At 35.2% G+C, this 19,718-nt stretch overlaps 1 protein-coding gene across 11 annotated transcripts in view; it reads right to left on the bottom strand.

Annotated features, from left to right (window-relative positions):
• WDFY3 (WD repeat and FYVE domain containing 3) overlaps positions 1-19,718 on the bottom strand; it is a 258,056-nt gene that overhangs the window by 113,357 nt on the left and 124,981 nt on the right. For 10 of the 11 annotated variants that reach the window (XM_058547432.1, XM_058547433.1, XM_058547434.1 and 7 more), the window contains 6 exons: positions 14,629-15,096; positions 13,636-13,737; positions 10,379-10,572; positions 6,269-6,726; positions 4,739-4,822; positions 80-254 (listed from right to left, as the gene is read on the bottom strand). In XM_058547432.1, the coding sequence (XP_058403415.1) occupies positions 80-254; positions 4,739-4,822; positions 6,269-6,726; positions 10,379-10,572; positions 13,636-13,737; positions 14,629-15,096 (1,481 nt within the window). The remainder of the gene's footprint in view (positions 1-79; positions 255-4,738; positions 4,823-6,268; positions 6,727-10,378; positions 10,573-13,635; positions 13,738-14,628; positions 15,097-19,718) is intronic. The other variant, XM_058547437.1, reaches the window with a different exon arrangement.

Consider the following 19,718-nt stretch of genomic DNA (forward strand, 5'->3'; position numbering starts at 1 on the left):
CCCCACTCCCTTGCTCATGCAATCACTCACATCCTTTCACTCATTAAAGACGGGAAGGAACCAACATATCCAAGCTTACTTCTGGCTGTGTCACTGACCCAACAGAGGCCAGCAGGTCCAGTATAGCAAGCATGGCCCCAGGGTGGATGATGACGGCATCAGCACTCTGGAGAGATGGAGCTGCCACGTGTAGTTTCAGGTCAGCATTTTTAGGAGGGTAAATGGGGGGAGTTGAAACAGAATGATATGCATGCCTATAAAAAAGAAAGAAGGGTAATTGGGTATTTAATTCCAAGCACATTCTTTGTTCATTTTCTTCATCTTTTGTTATCTTTATCCGCTGATAAGCAAAAATCCTTGTAATTCAGGGAAGGGTTACAAAACACCTTAAGCTTGGGATATAAAAAAGCAATATATTACCAATTCCTAATAAGTCACATATAGACAATTCACCTATCAATTCTTCTAGGCTTTTATTTGTCTTTACCATTCACTGTTTGCATCATTTCATTACAGAATGGCACCTGTACCAGAAGATGTAAACAGTGAAATCACAGTGATTCAAAACTCTAGGAAAGGAGACAGTTCTGAAAATATGTGATGAAAGAGCAAGTTAAATTAAATCCCTCAATGAGAAGAGATTGTTTTATTTTGAAATCCCCTATGTGTTTTAACCTTTCCTTAAACCATGGGTAACATAATCAAGAACTAACAGGATCAAAGTGGCCTCCTCTATAACTGGGTCAACAGAGGCAGGGTACGCTCAGAATCTCGGCTATCTGAGCATAAATATACGAAGCATCAAGGGAGTTTTCCTTCAGTTTATTTGGAACCACATTCACCTTTTGCATTACCCCTCTTCTACTGAAAGCATTCATCGCAATGTTTAAAAACTTAAAAGGCATATTTTACTTAACAAGCTTCAATGAGGTAGAAAGCCAGCCATGCCCTGAATATACAACATTTCTTCTCATCAATGATCTCCACTTTCTAGTTCATACTATTATTCTTCTACAATTCATGAGTTTTGCACATTTTGTATCTTGGCACTAGGCAACAGATGCTTGTGGCTTCAGCCTATGGAAGCTCTTTGTTCCAATGAATCCATTTCAGCATAACGTGTCTAACGCTGAGCTCTGTCACTAGGAGCAGTGCAGTTTCAGCTCTGGCACAAGAGCAGCTTGGGAAACAGATGCTTTAAGTCAGTGATTTAGTAGCAAAGAATTGGCACTGCCGTGTTTTTTTGTTTTTTTTTTTTTAAAGTCCCATTCTCCTTTTAACAGAGATTCTAGGAAGGTACTCAGCTTCACTTATAAAAAAGCACATGGGCTCTCCTAGTTTATTTAAAGTCAGCATATCCTCCACCCACTCATGTTTCCACTCCCTGTTTTATTGCTGTGTTTGTTCAGAAAGATTTAATTTCTAAACTTACTAAGAAAGATTTCTAAACACTTATTACCAATAGGTATCCTCCTCCTATGCTGCTCCCTTTATTCTTTAAAATATTGGATCCATCTAGAAAAAAAAGATTATAATACCTCCATCGTGTAACAGGAATTCCAAACCACTGAATTAAGAAATTTCATTAAAACTGTTTTCATTACATACAAAAAATAACTCAGATTTGAGAAAAACATAAGATTCTAATAGTGTATTTTAATTATAGGCCTTCCGAAATTATTTCTGAGTTGTCAGACTTACTATAGATTTGAACTTAAATTATGGATATACCCAGGAAGAAGACTTTATATCTTTGGAAACCAAACTCTTTACTAATATATAACTATTAGAGTAGTAAACATTTTTTATCTTATTCTGATATAGGAACTGCATTCATTCTTCTCAAACTAGAAAAATATTGCAATCACTGTAGAAATCTAAAACATGGTATTCATTAACTAAAATTAGGTCTATTTTAATAGGCATTATATAATATTAATTCTTACTTACTAAGTCACTTAAAGTATCACCACAGGTATTACCACTTTTTAAATTTAGAGATTATAGTAAGTTTATTAAATGGATAATTCCCAAGCAAGAACTACCCATTTGCAAAGACAGGAGAAAATGACATTTCAAAATTTACTTAATTTTTATGTTGCAGTTACTTTTAAAATTTACAGAAATTGCTACTTAATATTTCAATCTAAATTGTCATATACACTTAAGACTCATCTAGCTCTTTTGGGACTATACACAAATATTTAAATTCTGAATTTGCTTTGCCTTATGTACTAAGTAATGGATACCATGTTTGAATGATAACTAGTACTCGCCACTTTTTCTCCATTGCAGATACATTGTGTATTTTGTTTTCACTTCCTCTAAATCTGATTAAATACTGTTTAGCTAAAATTCTGTTCCATTATTCCTTCTGAATAATGAATAATTAAAAAGGTTGAGTTTTAGTTTTCCAAATATGAGGTTTCCTAGCTCTTTTTTCCCCAATTCCTAAAATAATTGGAGAAGAATTTCCAGGATTTTACATGCCACACAAGTATCACAAGCTCAAACTTCCTTAGTATCTAAACGTTCCACAAGCCGTAAAAACTAATACAATGTTGGTTTCTCCTTTTGCCAAAAAACCCCCATGTTTTGCCATAAGAAAAAGATGCCCACGAGCTGATGTAATTTGTTGAGATGTCTAGAAATAGTCTAATTTCAAAAGCTACTACATTTGTGAAATAAAAACACTGTTTTCCTATTAGCTTATGATTCTTATCACTGAGCAAAATGTATGTAACCTGACCAGAATGGCAACCTGAAAATGTCAACACTGATCTTATTAGCATGAACAGTGTCAGGAGCTTCCTTGGGGTAACATCACCTGTAAGGCTGATTAAAATTCCCGTGGATAAAACTCATTCAACTAGGACTGCTGATTCAGTGACAGTTTCTCCTCAAGCCAAAGACTTGGCATCCTGACGTGTAGCTGTGTTGCTAATGATGACAAACCGTTTTTGATCTAAGTTAAGTAACTCTATGATATGGAATAAAATGTTGTTTTCCCTTTGTCAAATTACCATTTAAATAAATAGTAAGTTCTGATGGATTGTTTTTTAATGTGTTCCTTTAATCCGTAAATTTTTATGGAGAGTTTTTTGTAGTTTTTGGTTAATACTTAAAAAGGGTTAAATGTTTTTTTGTGTTTTTTTTTGTGTGTGAGGAAGATCGGCCCTGAGCTAACATCTGCCAATCCTCCTCTTTTTTTGGTGAGAAAGACTGGCCCTGGGCTAACATCCATGCCCATCTTCCTCCACTTTATATGGGACGCTGCCACAAGCATGGCCTGACAAGCACTATATCGGTGTGTGCCCGGGATCTGAACCAGCAAATCCCGGGCCGCTGCAGTGGAGCGCGTGCACTTAACCACTTGCGCCACCCGGCCGGCCCTGGGGTTAAATGTTTTTAAACAGCAATTTTTAAGTCTTTACCAGTTATGATAGAATCATAAATGTGATTTTTTAATAATGAACACTATTTAGTAATTGAAACTATTTTTCTAGCATCCATTAGTTCTCCGGCATAGGGAGCACACATGAATCCTCAAACACAAAGAACACCTTTTACCTAATTTATTTTAGCAACAGAAAAATACACTAGGTCAACTCAACTTGATTTTATGGTTTCTCAAGAACTGCGCTTAAAGAAAAAAAGAAATAGTAGTTTTTAAATACAAATATATTGAACAACGTTAGATTCATTTTAGACTATTCTGAACTATGATTTGCTGAACTATGACTATGCCATGATTTGCTGGAAGAAAATGAGCTTTAGGCTGCAGTGTAAATTTAAGAGAGAAAGGAAAATATAAGTCTTTCCATATACCTAATGGATATTATGGCTGAAATATACTGAAATACAGAATCTGTAACAAATACTTTTGATGCAATAACTCCAACTATATTCAAGTTTCAAAATATGAACAATAGAAATAAAATTAAACAACACAGCAGAACCTCAGGATTCATTCTTAAAAAGCCACAATGGAAGGACAGTAATATAAGACTTAAGGACTCATACTTGGTTATGAGGAGAACAGGGGAAGGAAGACTATTTGGTGCCAACTGCACAGTCTATGATCACTTTAAGTACAGGTTGCAAATAGAATCTTAAATGGATCTTAATTGTACTCTTGTCAATCAACTGCAGGTTCTTTATATACGAGGTAGACTAGATCAGCTTAGAAAGAGATTTACAGAGAAGTGATGAAAGTAAGGGCTGGGTTAGGTTTTTATTTACTTTTTCAAAGGTTAGCTGGGACAAATCTCCATAAGTGCATCACATTTCAACAAGTCGAACCTGACTGAGAAAACACACATTTCCTTGCCAGAGCTGCGATGGTCATTCTGGACAAATAGTAAAAACCAACAGACGATTCCAAGCACATTTGAAGTAGAAAAGTACTCTACTTAAAGATACACTAAGCCCTCATCTCTAAATTGATTTTAATAAAAGATATGCCTGCTCTAAAAGCAAAATGCATATTTTAATCTAAATAATAGACTTGCATGACAAAATTCTACATGTCCTTCATATCTTCACGGAATCAACACATTTTACTCTCATAAAACTACTCAAAAGAAGTTGTAATTTTAAAACCTAAAAAAAAAAAATCAAATAGAAAGTCAAAAAAAATTTGAGGTTACAAAGCACAATCATTACATTAACATATAATTCAGCAGAGAAGGAAAAAACCCACACAAATAAAGATTGACTTCTGTTATAAGATCAGTACCTTTTCCTGGACAAAGCTGGTGTACCCCAGGGAGAGGGGAGAGAAGACTCACTTGTCAGGCAAGGAGGGATCTGTTCTGCACGACTAGACGACAAAACAGGGCGGTTCAGAGAGGTTAGAACAGAACACCAGGCTCGCAGCTGGTTAGTTTCACAAGAAATACCACTAAAAGCTTAATAAGGAACCTCCTCTATACTGAATAGAAACAAGGAACAAGACTACAACACATGCACTGAGGGAGAGAGAAAAGCATGCTTAAGGCAGATGCTTGTCCATGAATGTTGACACTGAACACACTTGTTAAACAGAGTGCTGTAAGCCCTGTTTCTGACACAGCAAACTAAAAATGAGGCATACTAACTAGAATAAGTTGAAAACAAGGGAAAAGAGGTTGAATCTAAATGTACAAATTTCAAATTTAAACAGCTCATTCCTAGAACACTACACTATCCCATGTTTCCTATAGGTTAACAATATATATGAAGTTTTATTTTCAAGACGGGAAAAATTGGAAAACAATTTTTCTCACGTTACCAGGATTTTCTTATCTAAATATTAAGGTTGAAGAAACATTGTTAAGAAGTAAGAAACATCTCAGCAGATCTTTTAAAGTAGATATTTCAGAGTACAGGAGATAAAACCTATTAGACGCTCTTTCCAATAGAGTTACTTGCTGTATTTACGGGGGCATTACAGAAACAATCATTTATTTTATGAAATAAAACTATGGTAACTGTTAAAAGTGATAACGCTTGGGACAAATTAGCAGCATGATTATTCTTACGTTATTTTCAAAATGAAAACACAGTTTAAGAATTGAAAATAAGTGATTTAGGTAAAGTGGCACTCCTACAATCTCCTTGAGAACCCTGGATCTCCCTCATCATAGATTTTATCACCATCTATTGTAACTGTTTATTTATGTGTCTGCACCTAAGCTAAAGGATGGCCAGGACCAAGGCAGTTTTGTCCTGAGCTCAACCCTCAATGCTCAGCACAATGAACCACATGCAGCAGGTGTTCGTTCAGTACTTGCTCAACGAGGAAATGAGTAAACGAGTCTGATGGACTCTCGAACTATCGAGGGCTCCTAAGGAGCTATATCATTTTTCGAGGATTATGAAATGTTCAGAATGATTATGAATGTTGTGAATATATCATCTGTCTGGAAATACATATAATTATAACCATGTTCTCCTATTGATAACTAATATCAATAAGTCCAGATGCACCTAATATTGCGGAGAGTAAAGAGGAAAAAGAGAACAAGAGTAAACACCACCACTAAAGTAAACTTTACAGAAACTGTTCCATTAAGTGCATGAAGAGCTAACTGGCCCTGGATTTATAAATAAGACACAGATGTCTATGTTGAAAAACTTAACATCAGAGCAATAGCAATATTCACAAATAAAGTGACGGACAAGCAAACAAGAGAGAAGATTCATTTGTTTTCATTTTCTTTCACGTTAACTTATCATGCAAGCCTCACTGTTGAAATCATACACAGATCACAGAGCAGACCCATACCTGTCAAAAGAATCTGTGGCTACTTTGTAGAGATAAATAAAGAGTTTACTGCAGTGCCGTAAAGTGGGTGACACTGAGTCCATCGAGATGACGTCTTCCTCTAAGAGTCTTTGAAATGGCTGTGTATTTGAGGGGAAGACATTCATGGGGCTTATTTTTCTTAGGTCTGAGAAGCAGCCAAGAAATCGAACGGCATCTGCCAACTTCTCATACTGAATCTCTGTTTTGAAGAAATGAGAGTTGGCTGGCTCATAGCGCATTGCTGCAGTCAATGTGCAGAACACAGTGTGGAGAAGTTCAAACACTTGACTCTGGTTCACTTTCTCCCAGCCATTCTTGGGTGGTGAGCTCAAAGATCTCTCCATAGCAACAAGCAAGGACGTAATGTACACAAATCCTCCAACTTTCCTAAAAACTGTTCTTGAACGATGGCTTTCTCGAAGGACTGACAGAAGGGCCTACGGGGGACAAAAAACAAAACAAACTTATAATTCAAATTAAAAGAAACAAGTACACGAATGTCAAAGGCGAACATCATTTTGTAAATATCTGATGTGACTGTTTTTGTCATTTACCCAATAAGCAGTCCTATGAAGCATATCAAATATTTTGCTAATTAAAAAATGCCACATTAAAGGCAGAATATAATTTTAGGAAACACTATCACACATTCCTTTTGACAGAATAAGGCTATATCCAAATCTTGGCTGAAAAGCTTTTCTTGTGTCTTCGACGGATGACATCAATGAATTCAGTGATTTTTACAAAAAAATCTTATTCAGTAAGTAAAATACATATTCTAGTATAATTTTATACAATCAAGAAAACTTATGACTGTGTGTATACACAAACTGATTTATTCTAGAAAGGATCAGAGAGATGGTCAGGGTAGCCAAGACCTGATGTATTTCAATTCACATAAAGTGACCATAAACTGATGCTTTGGAAAGAGAAGTCATTTCAGAGGACTTATTAGACATTCTCTCTTGCAAAGTGAATGGGAGCCTGAGGGCTGAAACCATGCTCTTTCGCAGAATAGCTTTAAGCACTAAGAAATAAAACCTGAAGGCCAAACAAGTAAAACGATCTTTCATAACTATCAATTATTTTCTGAACTGTCATACTTTTAACTTAGTTTATTATGAAAAATAACACATGATAAAATTATCTAACATTTTATGGGGCACTTACCATGTACTAGGCACGTCTTTAAGTGCTTTTATGCATTAGCTTTATTTAATCCTCTCAATAATCCTATGCCTTAGGCACTATTATCACCCCCACTTTATAGATGAGGAATTGAGGCCCAATAACTTGCCAAAGACTGCACAACCTATAGGCAAAGGAAGGATTTACACCCAAGGCAGTCTGATTCCCCTGTTCATGTACTTAAACATGACACTATCCTTCCCTGAACAGCATTTTCAAATCTGTTTGCAGATACACAGGCTCCTTTTCCCTTTGTTTCAGCAACCGGAACACCAGGGGTATCTAATAGTACTTAAGACACAACTTATAATCTTCCCAATCATTATATTTGAAAAGGCTATTTTATTAAAATAGCTCTCACGTTTCTAATGGTATTTCAAGAAGGGAGAGACTAAATTATATTATGATTACCTTTTTGAAATATACTACTTCAGAAATTATGAAGATTTCATTGTACATACCTATACCTTATTATTTTAAAAGACAGGAAATATGCAATCTGTATATGTAAATAAAATTTAAAAATACAATGTATTCCTCCCATTATTCTGCAACCAATAAATTTTTCATTTTATCAGGATTTGGTAACAATATAGTTTCCATATCTTGTCAAATTTAATAAATTGCACTTATACTTGCAATATTGACTGATATTAACACAAGACTTCATAACTTTTTTTCTTTTTAAACATCTTCTAACCTAGCCTGCAGATTAAATGCAAGGGCTAGAGTCAGAATGCTTGGGTTGAAATTTTAACTCCGTCAATTCATAACCTTTCTGTGTCAGAGTTTCCTCTTATGCAAAATTGAGACTAATAATAACTTATTATTACTTCATAGGAATACATGTAAACTCTCAGCAAAGTGCCTGGCACATAAGCCCATCACCATCATCATCTTCAGAAACATATTGGAGGAAAATAGGACAAGTATTATTTTATATATAAGGAAGGGTGAGTTCAGAGTTAAAGTAATATGTGCAAAATCATATCACTGGTTAGAATCATGATAGAGGTTAGAAAAACAGTGCTTATTAACCCGTAGTCCAATACTCTACATGACGTACTTCTAGATAAGTCCAGCTCCTCCTACTCAAAACTGGCATTCTAACATTATCATAGTATAATCTCAGTATTTGAAAATTTTCAAATACCATGAATAATTTAATATCCTGCTTAAATCAATAACTAATAATAGGTAGGAAACACCAAAGTTACAATGAGATATAGGTGCTAAGTGGTTAATTAGACAAAATCATCAGCTACATATTATATTTGCATAACTATAACACATACAATTCAAATTTGTGCACCAGCAGAATTATAAAATACTACATATCATGGAATTTGGGGCTTGTGCACAAATAATTACAAATTAAATGATATAGGTTTGTGGTTGTGTCAATTGAATGAGGCACTGAGAAGCAGTTCTGAAGGTAGCAAAAATGGAAATTGAAATTGGGATCCCAAATCCTCCTTGCTGCCTCCCAACACTGCTTCATGCCCTTAAAGCACTGGAATGCTGGAGCCAGCTCATACCGGCTCTTGAGAGCCAACTGTGATATTTTTGGAATTTTGCATGCCAGTTGTTAAAACACAACCATAATTAAAAATTAAGCTCTCTAAATTTACCCACTAAATTAATTATTTTAAAAACAAAAGTAGTAAATACTCGAAACTCATCACTTCCCAGTTATTTTCTATATTTTATTAAAATCTATGCTCTTGACATACTATATAACGCAGTGCTATTGTACATCTCTTGTCAATCCACATTCAGTAACATTTTAGTTGCCTGAAATAGGTCACAGTGGGAGCATTCACACCATGGAAATTAGTAAATGCAACAAATCACAGACCCCCTCCTGCCCCACTCCAGTCTGAGAGTCAGTTATTACCATTTACCAGAACAACACTGCCTTAAAATTATGGGTCAGTCAATTACCTTTTGTTGGCTTAACTATCAATATTTTACAAATCCAATTAAAAAGGTATCAAGAGGGCCGGCCCCGTGGCTTAGCGGTTAAGTGCACGCGCTCCGCTACTGGCGGCCCTGGTTCGGATCCCAGGCGCGCACCAGCGCACCGCTTCTCCAGCCATGCTGAGGCCGCGTCCCACATACAGCAACTAGAAGGATGTGCAACTGTGACATACAACTATCTACTGGGGCTTTGGGGAAAAAAAGGAGGAGGATTGGCAATAGATGTTAGCTCAGAGCCAGTCTTCCTCAGCAAAAAGAGGATTAGCATGGATGTTAGCTCAGGGCTGATCTTCCTCACAAAAAAAAAAAAAAAGAATAAAATTAAGAATTAAAAAAACAAAAAAGGTATCAAGAAAAGAGGAAATTGTATGTTAAAAAAGTTGGTATCCTTATCATCTTTTGAAAGCACTTGTTTTTCCCAACAATCCCTTCAAATATACAAATGTTCCCTAATATTGACATGCATGTAGATTTCCTTCTTGTCTAAGAGATAAATTGTGGTCAGATTAATCTTGCTTTTAAAATAAAATGCATATTCAAAATTGTCATTACACTCGATCAAAACAGGATGCAATATACAGCAGCATGAATAAAAAAATGCAAACTTCTCATTACTGATGAGAAATTGAGTACAGCAAAAGTTAATATAAGAAATACATGATTCTAGAAAGTAGCTATACTCCCTGTGACGTCTGAGGCAGGAATGAGGTGAGGGTATTAGGAAAGGAGGTCAGAGGGGAAGTAGACGACATCCCAAGGGGCTTGGAGGCCAGGTCAAAGACACTCGCTTTTCTTCTGCTATTATTATTTTGACATAATTTTAGACTTGAAGAAAAACTGCAAAAATAGCTTTAAGTTATTTAAAAATAACCACAGATTTTGGTAGCAAAAGAGTAATAACAAGACACTTATTAAACTTACCCTTAAGATGTCCGTCTTCAACTGCAATTCTGTTGGTGGGGCCGAATGCATTAACCCGAGGAGAGTGCCCATGTCATCGTCCCCATTTGGAGAGAGCACCAACTGCTGGATAATCATTAGGGCATGCTGCCGGCACTGAGGGTACTTCACTATATTATGCGCACATCTTGCACCTCCAAATTCTCGGAAAATTCCTTGAAGAAGGGAGAAAAAAGAAACATGGGCTAACTTAACATGTTCTGAGACCAGTCAAATGAATTAAAATTTGATCTTTTTGTAGGAAGAGTAACTCAAAAGAATGCAAACAAAAGAAAGCAAATAAAATGTACCCAGCTATTTCACCTTTTAAAATACAATATAAAATTGCACTGTGGGATGTCAGCAAATGCACATGCAGATTTTCTCTAGATTTTCTTAATGCAAGATTAACGCCCTGATATGTTCACCATGTCCAAATTCTCCAAATCTAGACCATCCAGAAATTCCATAAGTAGACACCAAAGAGATCCAATATTTTTATGTAAAGGCTTTGAGCTGAACAATACTTGAAATCAATTTATGTACAAGGCTTTCAGACAAACAATACTCCAAATAAATGAGATTTAAACTGGACAAAGCTTCCAAAATAGAAGCAAGAAAGGAATGGAATAAATTATTCTATGATGAGAAAAATGACAAGGAACCAAACTTTTTAGTTAGGTAGAGCACATGAACAAAAAAAGACAAATTCTATAACAGAAAGCATCAGTCACTGTACAGCTCCAAAGACTTTATGTAGATTGATTTATTTAATCCTCATCCCCTACTGTGCAGATGAGAAAACACAGAAGTTGAGTCACATGGCCAAGGTCACACAACTAGCAAGCCGCTGAGCAGGATTTATGACTAGATAGCCCACCTTTACAGCCTGTGCTCCTGCCCACGAGTGATACTGTTCTCACATCAAATAACATCTTTGAGTAGGAAAAAAAAAAGGACCACGTGGCTTAAATCACTAATTAGTATTTCCTCCAAAGTAATTGTTCTATCCTCTATGCTTTTCAAGTACCTTGTATATACTACTATTACAATAGTTTATACCTGTCTTAGTACTATTTGTTTATATGTTTGGTCCCCCGTTAAACTTGGATTTCTTTCTGGTTTGTGTTTCTATAACTGTTTCTTGAGTAAATAAGCATCAGTGTATTCTGCTGTAGTGGCCACTGTCCTGTCTTTTTTTTTTTTTTTTTTTAAAGATTTTATTTATTTAATTCCCCCCCACAAAGCCCCAGTAGATAGTTGTATGTCATAGCTGCACATCCTTTCTAGTTGCTGTATGTGGGACGCGGCCTCAGCATGGCCGGAGAGGCAGTGTGTCGGTGCACGCCCAGGATCTGAACCCGGGACGCCACCATCGGAGTGCGCGCACTTAACCGCTAAGCCACGGGGCCGGCCTCCACTGTCCTGTCTTTAGTGACTTTCTATCTGCTACCTTTATAAATATGACCCTGAAGTGAGTGTAAATTACATGCCTGAGACTTAGCACATGGAAGGCCATGTTTACTTACTACCTTGTTGCCAGTTAGTGTCCATTAGGTAATCATAACGGCTAATATTTTTTTAATACTTACTATGAACAAAGCACTGTTTCAAGTGCCTGAGTCACACAGCTAGTAACATCTTTCTTAACAAGGAAAAGAGTCGATAAGAAAAAAATTTTGTGAAAATGTCTGTTACTCTAGGAGATATATTACATGACTTTAGTCATACAGAGTAAGCTCGCCACTTTCCTACTTTAGAATTGTTCAGTCCCTCCCTGTGTAGCTCTAGGTCATGGCATCAAACGTTAATTCACCAAATTAATTCTTATTAGTATATCCTTGTTATGTTTCTGACTATCTCAGCCAACTAAACCTAGTTAGTGGAAATAAGGAGATTATGCGTTATACTATAGACAAACTGTTAATATCATATCCATTAAATTTCAAAATACTTATTGCTTGAATTACATACTAAATTCATTCAACTCTGTCCTGGCATTTGCCAAAACCGTATTTAAATAATTACTTATATGGGGCTGACCCCACGGCATAGTGGTTAAGTGTGCGTGCTTGGCTGCTGGCGGCCCAGGGTTCGGATCCCGGGCGCACCGACACACTGCTTGTCAGGCCATGGTGCAGCGGCGTCCCACATAAGTGAACGAAGATGGGCACGGATGTTAGCTCAGGGCCAGTCTTCCTCAGCAAAAAGAGGAGGATTTGCATGGATGTTAGCTCAGGGCTGATCTTCCTCACAAAAAAATAAATAAATCAATAAATAATTATATAATTTTGTGTTTATATCTTTCTCTATACGGTTGTAATTCCTTTGGGGCAAGAATTATCTTTACATCTCTAACAGCTAGCATGGTGCCTAGGACAAATAATATACTTTAAATATGTTAAATATTGAGTTCCTCTGCATTCAGGCCAATAGGCATGCATTTGTGCGTTCGATACTTCACTGGTTCGTTCCTTTGTTCATTCATTCATTCGCAGTTTCCCACTACACTTAAAATAGAATTCAACTTCCTCAGCATGGCCTAAAAAGCTCTATAGGAACTGGGTCCAGCCTACTCATCTGAACTCAATCCCCCCATCACCCACTCCTCTCAAGTTGTACTGACATTGTTGCCCGAAAGGTTTTTGACATTGGCTAAAATTTCAATCTTTTTCAAAAGCAAGAGGGATATTTTATAAATACCGGTGGACTATCTGTTAATGACAGGTAGAAAGGATTGAAGAGAAGTTGAGACCAAAGATAAAGCAAAAGGTTTAATGAATCTAATTTACCTGGGAGAGGCAAGTTTTACTAGAGAATCATTTTTCAATATTTCCCTAGGGTTGTAACATTATAATACTCTAACCTGAATTATCAAAAAATTAAGAAAATCACCATAGAAGCAGATATTTTGGAAAATATTTAAATAAGCAAAGTTATTCAACTAAGAGTCTGCATTATGTAAGCAAAGAACAGAAAAATACTTCAAACACAAAGCACACTATAAAAAGAAATAAAATATAAGAACATATTTTGAAATAATAATGTTACATATTTTGTCATTAATATACTTATAAAGATCAAAAGTACTATATTTCTAGAGACAGGACAGTACCATTATTGAATCAACAGTTTTTTCTATAAGCGATAGGAGCATTTCAGAAGCAAGAATCAATAGAGAAGACATAACCAGAGGTAACATCCTCCCCAAAGCATTTGTTAGTAGCTTTTCTAATTACCTGCATTTGTGTTTGATCCTTGAAGAAGCACTGTCAAAGTTTCCATAACCAACAAGGCCAGGTGTTTTTGGTCTTCAACTGAACTATTACTTCTTGAGTCCACTAGAAAAAAAGGATCACAGGTCCAAACCACAGAAGTTATAAGCTTATTTTTTCTTGATTCAGTTTTGTCTTAATAATTTTAAAAATATTTCTTTAATATTCACTTTTACCAATAATACAACTGATATAATACAACCTTTAAAAATGATACACATGTCCACCGGCTACCAAAAGTAAGGTCACAATCAATGTTTACAGATTTTATTTTGGTGTGGCTAGAATTAGTTATCTAACAAATATTAAAAAGGAAAATGCCGAAGTTAAATGTATCCTTCTCACAGAGGTTTTCCTAACCAAAGAGGACAACAGGAGAATTCCAGATTTTAATGCATGAAAGACAAAGAAAAGCTTATGAATAGTGCTATCTATTCAATGCGTATTAACTCATATAACACACTTAATACTTACTAAGTGCCAGATACTACTATGCTTTATCCGATTTATCAGAAAGGATGAAAAACATTAAACTTAAGGTACCTAATACATGTGTGTATATAGAACATCACTAAAAAAATATATTTATTTGCTCTCTATAATTAATAAAAACATTTTGAGGCACCTAAACATCCCAATTGTTTCTAGAAGCTTTTTTTATTCCCTCTTAGAAACAGAAAGTAGTAGACACTAGTCATGTGGATCATAAACATTTTCCTTAGTTTTTACCTTAAATTCTCTTCCATAACAATGACATATTTCTAGGCCCCCCATGCCCCACAATTTCCTACTAGAGTGAACGAACAAGTCAACTCTGGGAAATATTCACAAGGATGTCACAATAAGGCACATTAGTAAGTCATTCAAATTAATAACCAAATGAAAGGAAAACATGAACAAAACTCCCTGCCCAAACCCCTTTGTCAAATAAAAATAAAATTATGGAAAATGCTTTACCTTGTTCATTTAGTGCCTGAGTCGGATCCTTCAAGAGGGCAGCATATTTGTGCAAAAGGTTTACCATGACCTCCAGAAGGCCCACCTCCCTGAACACGTCTTTAAATATGTAGTCATGCCGTGTAAACTTAAGAAGTGTTTTCATTGCAATAATGCTACAGTGGTAAGAAGAGCTCGATTTTAAGAGGATGCTAACACTAATAAGTTCTTTACAAGGGATATAATTTAAGCTAAAAACGACAAACTCCAACATCTCAAAGTACTTGTTTTGTACTTCTGGGAGTTTAGAAATCTTTTCTGCAAACTGTGACAGTGTGTGCTGTGACTCTAGGATGAAATAATTGGCATTGTCAGCCATGTAAATATTTGTGATGGCGTCAAGGATGATTTGGGCAAGGAAGTTGGTTTTTGCTTTTAAAAATGCGTTCTGAAGAACTGCAAAGGCCTGGACGTTTCTCACACTGTGACCTAAAATAGAAAACAAGAACACAGAAGTAGGTGCTATGTGATAGTTTCATCATGGCAAACTAGTCTATTTAACAGATGAGGACTTGTAACATTTATTAGCTATTTACTAAGAACACATTCTGTTTTTACAAAAGGTATTATCTTTTCTTCATCAGGTTCAGTCATTTAATTAAAAATAAATAACAATACTCACTAAACTTTTAATGCATCATTATGAATACTTTGATTCAAGAATAGTATATGTTGAAACATCAGACTGTTTCAGAGAGAATAAAGCATATCATATAAGTTCAGGCTTCAGTGTTTGGAAATGTGCAGGGGTGTCGCTTTTCATTATCTGTAAGATTGACTTTGATTGCAAGAATAGTCACCTTTCAATCTGAAAAGACTTTCAGGCTGAAGAAGTCACAGGCCTGAGAGCAGCAAGAATGGCAGCAGGAAAACAGGAGGGAAAAATTCTCTAAGTTCCAGTTTTCCCTTTATAATTACAACACTAGAACTTCCATAAACTTTAATTTGGAAATTCGTTTTGTTTTGAAGTTAAAGTGTAATTTCTTTACATATACTATATTTGTTAAAGCAATTTATTGCCAATTACTAACTATATTTTTAAACATCTGATTTTCAAACATACCAACTGGAAAAAACAAAAATCTACACACATAACTCTTGTGAGGCAAATTAGTGACAATAATTACTAAAAAAATTAACATAGAAAGTATTTGAGGCATGTGAAAATACTGCTTGCCTCTAAGAATTGTCCCCAGGTTCACAACTATTAGGAGTATAGGGCAGTTGTAAGAGTGACCAAAAAATTAACAGAGAGCCTTACAGAATAAGCTGGATTTTAGAAAGAGGATAAACAAAGCACAAGGAAAAATATAAAATGGGTTAGAAAGACTGCTCAGAAACCCTGGCCTGGACATTATCTAAAAAATGCAAAGATTTTTAAAAATCTTCAGTCTACATATGATTTCAATTTTCTTTCTGTTTGTAACATATGAATTTATTCCATGTGTGGCAAATACCAAGGATTTATCTTCACTTCCAGCTCCTTGTTTAAAGTATGCTTGTTCTTTTTGAGGAAATCTTTTATCATCTGCAGGTAATCAAAAAACAAGCTTAGAGGGGCCGGTTGGGTGGTGTAGCGCTTAAGTTCACATGCTCTGCTTCGGTGGCCCAGGGTTCACTGGTTCGGATCCCAGGTGCAGACCTACGCACCACTCATCAAGCCATGCTGTGGCGGCATCCCACACACAAAATAGAGGAAGACTGGCACAGATGTTAGCTCAGGGCCAATCTTCCTCACCAAAAAAAAAAAAAAACCACACAACAACAACAAGTTTAGACAGACTGATGGACATACAAATGTAAAAGTCTGACTACATGTGACAAAAAGGTGACAAATAAGGTTAAAGAATAACTCTAACCAATATTTTGCTTCTTTCAACTAAATGATAATATCAATTCTCACTACAAAGAAAGGAGTTAAAAAGAGCTGAGTTTAGGGTAATATGGGAAAATTTGGATTTTTCCCAAGTTCCACCTTCATTATTTGGTTTCAAGTGATGTCACTGACAAAAGATAGGGCACATTAATAACCAATCCCAAGAATAAACTGTCCACACAAAGGGCTGAATTAAACACAACGTGTAAACATACACACAATTAAAAGTGAAATGTAAAATGTGGTAATCTTTGCATAAAAAGGTAACACTGGAAATGCAGTGGTCAGCAGTTTGACTCATAGTAATTTCTTCTAGTTATAGTAATGATTCTGCTCTGATCCATCCTTAATCCTACTTGTGATCCAATTCATCTAGGGACCATCAGCATGTAGTTAAAATATGCTGATCATAGTAAATGACCAAGGAACGTCGAAACTCTAACTGGTCTCCATGACCAGCTGCAAGAGCAGAGCATTCTAACCAACTGAATAACCAATCAGTCTACACACAAAACTCAATCATTTCCTGTGACTAATCCAGAAAAAGAGATTTTCTGTTTGTAATATTATTTCCAAAATTAGTAGATCTTATGTACAATGGGACTAAATAGAATCTGATAATTTGGCTTTCTATCAGGAAAAAGTATCTAAAGGAATGGCTGAATAATAACACCAAAGTAAGTGGCATACAAATTAGAAGTGTATTTTGAATGCTGATGTTATCAGGAGTAGTTATTCAGGACTACTCCTGAATCCACAAGGTTACACTCCGGCAAGCCAGCTGAACATCAGCCTTGGCCACGTCTGCATCCAGCACAGATAAAGGGCACCAAGAGCTCTTCAAAGAAAGCTCATGATGAAGACTATAAGGCACTTCAGTTACTAGGTTGAAGAAAAACACACAAAAGGGAAAATATATTATCTTCTTACATTGGTGCTGCCAGAATTAATGTGTTATGAGAAAATTTTTCTAAAGGTAAAGTCACCAAAGAGCTCTGAAAAAGAAAGGTATGGTCTTTTCTTATGCAGAGATATATTCTCTATTAAAAATATATTAAAAACACTCTATTTAAGGAAGAAATTTGGAAGCTATGGACAGCTATGAATTATGGAGCACAACCTCACAAAAGTGTTTCTAGAATACTTAAGATAAAAAACCACCCCCCATGGAGTTGTTATTAAACAGAAAGAATATTTCTTATTTAAGGGAAAGGACTGCTACATTTCTCTTTAATTTACTTCTTTAGAAAAATCTCTCTGCTGGTGAGGATACCAAGTTTTATAAAAGCTCCTGCTACACAACATAGAAATAGAAGTCATTTTCAAGTTTTAACATACACAAACAAACAGATGTTTACCAGCTACATTATTAACTCAGTTTACTTTTTCTTTCAAATTTTATATTTCTATACTGTTTCCCTTGATCTAAAATCAGCACTAAAGATAAGGCAGGTAAATTATATCTATGTATAAAGCAACATAAAGTAGAGGTATTCATGTTTCTTCTTGTAAATGTAATTATCAATGAATGGGTAAAAATTTCTTGGTAACGAGAATTTTCTTTTCATAGATGATGATAGGGAAGCCAGTGAAATCAGAGAAAATATTCCTCAAAGTACCCTGAACAAAAAATTGACAAAAATTACGATAAATAGTGTCAAATATATCAGAATATACACAGCCTCAACTTACAAACAGTCCAAACCAAAGAGTTACAATTTGAAAAGGACAATCACTGCCTCATTCTATCAGTGCTACACAAGACATCATCACAAATGGCTTTCCTCATCTCCATTCCTGTAAAATAGACCAACATCTCTTATCTAAAACTAGATTAATAAGAAATGTACCATGAAAAAAAACACCACTAAAACTAATCATCAAATCTAACAAAGTCACAGGTAAAAAAGGATATTTTAAAAATCAATTGCATTTCTGTAAACTAGCAAAAAGCAATCCAAAATGAAATTAAGAAACAATTTCATTTAAACAGTATCAAAAATAATAAAATATTTAAGGATAAATTTAACAAAACAATTGAAAGTCCTGTACAATGTACACTATAAAACACTGCTAAGAGAAAATAAGACCAAATAAATGGAAAGCTATATACTCAAAGATTGGAGAACTCAATATAGTTAAGATGTCACTTCTCCCCAAATTGATCTATAGATTCAATGTACTCCCAACCAACATCTCAACAGGCTCTTTTGTTTTCAATAACTGACATGATGATTATTAAACATACATGGAAGTTCAAAGGACCTAGAATAGCCAAAATAATTTTGAAAAGGAAGAACAAAATTGGACAGCTTAAAAACTCTATTTCAAGACTTAGTTTAAAGACACAGTAATTAAAACTGTGTAGTATTGCCTAAGGACAGACACATTAATCAATGGGGCAGAATTGAGAGACAGTCCCAGATTCGTGGTCAGATACGCTCTATTCAACAAAGAGTCCTGGCACACTTGGATATCCATTTGAAAAAGAAAAACAAACCTTACTTCTTACCATCTACAAAAATTAACTTGAAATGTATCATAGATCTTAATGTAAGAGTTAAAATATGAAACTCCTAGAAGAAAACATAGGAAAAGATCTTAGGTAATTTGGGTTAAGTGAGACATATGAGGCAAAACCCACAAAGTATTTTAAAAATGATAAATTGGACTTCATCAAAATTAAAAACTTCTGTCCTTCAAAAGGTGCTATTAACAAAAGAAACATTATCAAACATTGAGCACAGAGATCTGAACCAAAGTAGAGATATATGGCAAATAAGCACAAGAAAAGATGCTCAAAATCATTTAGAAAAATGCAAATTAAAAAACACGATCAGATACTACTGCACACTCACTAGAATATCTCAAATTAAAAAGACTAACACCACCCAATGCTGCTGAGGATATAAAGCAAACTTTCACACATTGCTGATGTGAATCCAAAACGGGACTGCCAGGTTCTCATAAAGTTAAACATACATTTACCATATCATCCAGCAATTCTACTGCTTGGTGTTTACTCCAAAGAAACAAAAACATATGTCCATAAAAAGACTTTTTTTATATGAATGTTCATAGTAGCTTTATTCATGATGGTTAAATAAATGCCATCAATTGGTGAATGGATAAGCAAATTGCAGGATATCCAAACAATGAAATACTATCAAGAATT

The sequence above is a fragment of the Diceros bicornis genome, chromosome 8 (assembly GCF_020826845.1).
Source record: "Diceros bicornis minor isolate mBicDic1 chromosome 8, mDicBic1.mat.cur, whole genome shotgun sequence".
NCBI lineage: Eukaryota > Metazoa > Chordata > Mammalia > Perissodactyla > Rhinocerotidae > Diceros > Diceros bicornis.